The 4,698-nt window shown below is 30.2% G+C and overlaps 1 protein-coding gene across 1 annotated transcript; it reads right to left on the reverse strand.

Moving 5' to 3' along the window:
- Positions 1-1,751: 1,751 nt before the first annotated feature.
- LOC119664926 lies at positions 1,752-3,801 on the reverse strand (the record flags this gene model as incomplete). Its single annotated transcript, XM_038074272.1, has 2 exons — positions 3,739-3,801; positions 1,752-2,678 (listed from the first exon to the last, which is right to left on the reverse strand). Coding segments are annotated over exons 1-2 (990 nt in total), but the record flags the coding sequence as incomplete, so codon positions are not given.
- Between the last annotated feature and the right edge of the window lie 897 nt (positions 3,802-4,698).

Consider the following 4,698-nt stretch of genomic DNA (forward strand, 5'->3'; position numbering starts at 1 on the left):
TACCTTATGTAAGGGACTACTTGATGGACGACATATTCCAGCTATGACCAACTTTTGGAATTCTTCTTCGCTGATTTAAAAAATCAGTGCCGATGATTGAAGTGATTACATCTGCGATAATAAATGGCCATGTGTAATTTCTTCTTAAGCCAAGAGCTAGAGTTAGCTCTATTTCACCAAATGTTTTGATAGTAGAATCATTTGCTGCGTAGAGTATTCTATCGTTATTTATGTTTGTATTTGAATTTTTTGTTTGGCGACAAGTGAAATATCTGCATCCATGTCGTTTAGAAATGATTTTTTAGTCTTATTGACGTTCGGGTCTGCAAATTTGTAAAAACCTGATAGTTGTAAATGATCCAGCACAAAGAGCTGTTAAGTTATTCACTGACTTTATTTATTTTTTTTTTTATTTTATTTTATTTTTATTATTAAGTGCATTAAGTACATGCTTTTTATTGCACTATCTTAAAAACTAACTTAAAAGCTAACAATATATTCATTTAAGTATAATTTATTTAGAAATTACAAATATTAGAAAATATAATAAAATTGTGTTGTGTGCTACAAATTCAAATTAATATTATTATATGTATAATGATAAAGAAATATAGAAATTAAATTAAAATTAACATTGAATTTAAAATAAAAATTATATATTTAAATTAGTTTAGTTAACAATAACATTTTAAAAACTCTTAAATTAAATGCATTTCTGGTTGAGCTTGGCAGAGCGTTCCATAATTGGACTGAATGAATAAAGAAAAACCTGGTGGTAGCAAAAAATTAAGCAAATTAAATCTGTTGGAATGAGTAGGCTGCAAGCAATTATAAAGGTACTCCGGATATTTAGTAGTTTTCAATTTAAACAGAAATAAGCAGATTCGAATATTTAAATACTGCTCAACGTCACAGCCCAGAATGGCATTCCTATAAACTGTTAGATGATTAAACCGTTTAAGACCGTATAGGTATCTAGTACTACAGTTTACTACAGCTCTCAAATTAGCAAGGGACTCACAGTCAAGTTTAGAGTACACCAACGCGGCATAAGTAATTATAGGCACTATCAGTTGTTTGACCAATAAGCCACGCACAACGACTGGGGTATAGTTAGTAGATAAATTTAAATATCTGAGGCAAATAAATGATTTCTTAACGACGTGATTGACATGATCAGGGACATGTAACTTTAAATTCAAATAAAATCCTAGACATTTAACTGATGTACTATATTTAATAATTGAGTTTCCAATAGCCACCGGAGGTAATTTGTCTAAATTTAATTCTAACCTAGTAATCGGCAAAATGATGGTTTTATCTGCATTTTGAAGTATATTGTTTTCAACTGCCCAACGATGTATGCATATTAAATCTATATTAATTATTAATCTTTGTGACAAGGTCATTTAAATTAACACTCCGACACGAATGATACATTTGTATATCATCAGCATATCCATGTAGCTTCGAAAATTGACATAATGAGAAAACGTCATTCATATAGATCAAAAATAGCAATGGGCCCAAAATCGAAGCTTGAGGAACCCCAGAAAACAGATGTTCAAAGTTTGAAAATTTATTATTAATAACTACTGACTGAAATCTCTCAGTTAAATAACTAAAAATAAATTTAGAAGCTGATCTGGAGAAACGAAACTTATTTATAGGCTTTTTAAAGAACAAAGCGTGATCAGCTTTTGAAAAACGAGAAGACATAAGTAAGTAACCAAATCACTATTATAACTCACTTTAATATCTTCTAGAACTTTCAACATAGCAGACGCACAACTATGACCTTTTCTGAAACCAGATCGATAGGGAGATAGCAGATGGAAAATGTTTAAATGATTACGAATCTGTTCAGACATTATAGTCTCACGCACTTTGGAAAGAGATGGAAGAATACTGATAGGATGGTAGTCAGAAACTGATGAAGCATTGGCTTTTTTCTCAATTGGTATAACTTTAGCTTGTTTCCATACCACTGGAAAAATAGAGGTAATAATACAAAAGTTTATAATATGAGTTAATGGAGATATTATGAATGGTAAAATGAGCTTTATGAATTTAAGAGTGATTTCATCTAACCCAACAGCATTGGACTTAATACTCATTATATTCTTAAAAACAATATCTTCACTGACACAGTAAAAGCTAAAGCCTTCATTAGCGTCAACAAAATCTATATCTAGGAACACTGAAGAAGAGCTACCATTATCACCTACAGAACAAACAAAGAAGTTATTTAGAGCATTTGGCTCCACATTACATAGCATTTTGATATTATTCCAAAGGGTTTTAGTAGATTTAGTACAACCAAGCTTAGATTCGTAGTAATCTGACTTAGCCTTATGAACAGTTCTAGCAGCTACATTTTTAGCAATTCTAAACTTCATCCAGTTAAATTCAGTAGGGTACTTTTTCCAAACTGCATATTTTCTATTTCTTAAATTTATAAAATGTTTTATTCTAGGATTAAACCATGGGCAAGAGACATTATTGACGGTTATCGAACGAAAAGGTACATAGCGATGACGAAGGCTAAGCAATTTCTTATTGAATGCATCTAATTTTTGATCAGCTGAAATACCAGACCAACATTCATTCCATTCAGTTGAATTAAGTTCAGAAAATAATCCCACTGAATCAATTAACTTATAGTCCAAAAAGAAAATCTAGTTGAGATAGATTTTTTAATTTTCTTAAAGTCTAACGTAACAAATAGTAGGTCGTGATCTGAAACAAATGAAATCTGATCAAACAAGAATAATTTGCTTATAGCAGAAACTGCCATTATGTCCAGAAGACTAGACTTAACATTATTGGCATATATTGTAGATATGTTACTATTGACGATACTTAAGCTCGACATGGCAATAAGATCATTTAAACGGGAAACATTACCACAATTTGAGAGTAGATCATTATTGAAATCACCAAGAAGTCAAAATTAAGTGCAATGGGTTGCAGTGTATCAAAAAAGGGTCGCAACTGAAGCGCTTGTGTGAATACACATACTCAACCAACATTTTCTGAAAACCAATATTGATGCTTATGATAAATTCAATGTCGGACTTATCAGACACACATACCAAATTACTTTTTAAATGAGATTTGCAGTAAATTGCCACCCCGCCTCCTCTTCTTTGCTTCCTATCATGGAGGTATAAAGTATAATTGTTTAGTGAAAGATATAAAATAGTGAGTTTCCAACACTCATATGACATCAACATCAGAGTTTGCAAAACAATTTTAATGTATAATTTTGTTATTAATTTTTTGAGTTGTTACGTCGAAATTTTTTATTAAAATCTGTTTTGTTTTTTAAGAATGTTAACTTTTATTTCGTGCGTTATTTTTTAGTATAATTCTATACGTATTTCGGCAAATTCGCTTTTGCCTTCATCAGGAGGATTCCTAATAATGTTTTAATGTAGTCAAATTTCAGATCAGTTAGGCTTCTAGCATTAAAATGTACCATATTAAGACCGCAATTTTGTTTACTTAATATATTTATTAAGACTTTGTGGTTCATCAAAGTTGATAATTAATTCTTTCAGCTTCCAGTATAAGTTTCCTTTGCAGGGTTTTACATATTAGATCCCTGGAATCGTGGTCTACATCGAGTTCTTGCAAATTAAGATTATTTTTGGCTTTGACACAATTAACACATCTGGTAAAGCTATTTTTACATTCTTTGTGTATTTGGCCAACTTCACCGCATTTTGCACATACATGATCACTTTCCTTACAAACAGTCGCTTTATGGTTAAAACCCCAGCACTTGGAACATCGCATTACGTTCAAGTTTTCGTACACTATGCATCGTTCCCAGTCGATATTAAGTCTACGAACGCTCATAAATTGCTTGAAAGCAGTACCATCTAATTCAACTAACGCATTAAAAATGTTTTTATTTTTGAAGGACTCATATATTTTTAAGACTTTTATATACTTAATTTCCATATTGTTTTGATTTTTTATTGCCTGGAGAAATTTATCATTTTCCAAACGCTCGCTCATGCCGGTATGAGGTTTTTAGAAATTTCTAAATATGTGGCAAATTCAACAGATCCAATGAAGGTAACAGATTTACATAGTATGAATGTTAAAGAAATGTATGAAAAATATTATAAACATATTTCATCAAATGCTTTATGTGTACCAACACCTATTACAGAATATTTTGTACACCAATGGAATAGAGAAAAAACACCAGATGAAACTAAATATCCAGATTATATTGTTCATAATAAAGGAAGTGTTAGAATGGATGAAAAAGTACATCAATTTTTAATAAATCAAGCTATTGGGCAACCAATTGCTAATTATGAATATAAACCTAAAAGTGGTTTTATAAAAAAGGAAAAAAAAGATATTGAGATATTGGTTTAGGAAAAAATTTAACATATCCAATAACTATAAATAATATCCAAGATATTTATGCACGAACTATTGAATCATATGGAACATATCATCCACTTAAAGGTGGGTTTGGATATGATGCACAATCACAATTACATGTAGGTTTAGCAGCAACACCTCAATTAAAACCAACTAAAAATTCTGTTAGTTATTTAAATAGTGCATGTTATTGGAAAGTAGAATGTTCAATAGAAATAAAATGTAATATATCATCATCATTTGCAAAATGATGATTTTTTTTTTTTTTTTTTTTTTTTTTTTTTTTTTTTT

Source organism: Teleopsis dalmanni, unplaced genomic scaffold (genome assembly GCF_002237135.1).
Source record: "Teleopsis dalmanni isolate 2A unplaced genomic scaffold, ASM223713v2 unscaffolded_contig_2958, whole genome shotgun sequence".
Lineage (NCBI taxonomy): Eukaryota > Metazoa > Arthropoda > Insecta > Diptera > Diopsidae > Teleopsis > Teleopsis dalmanni.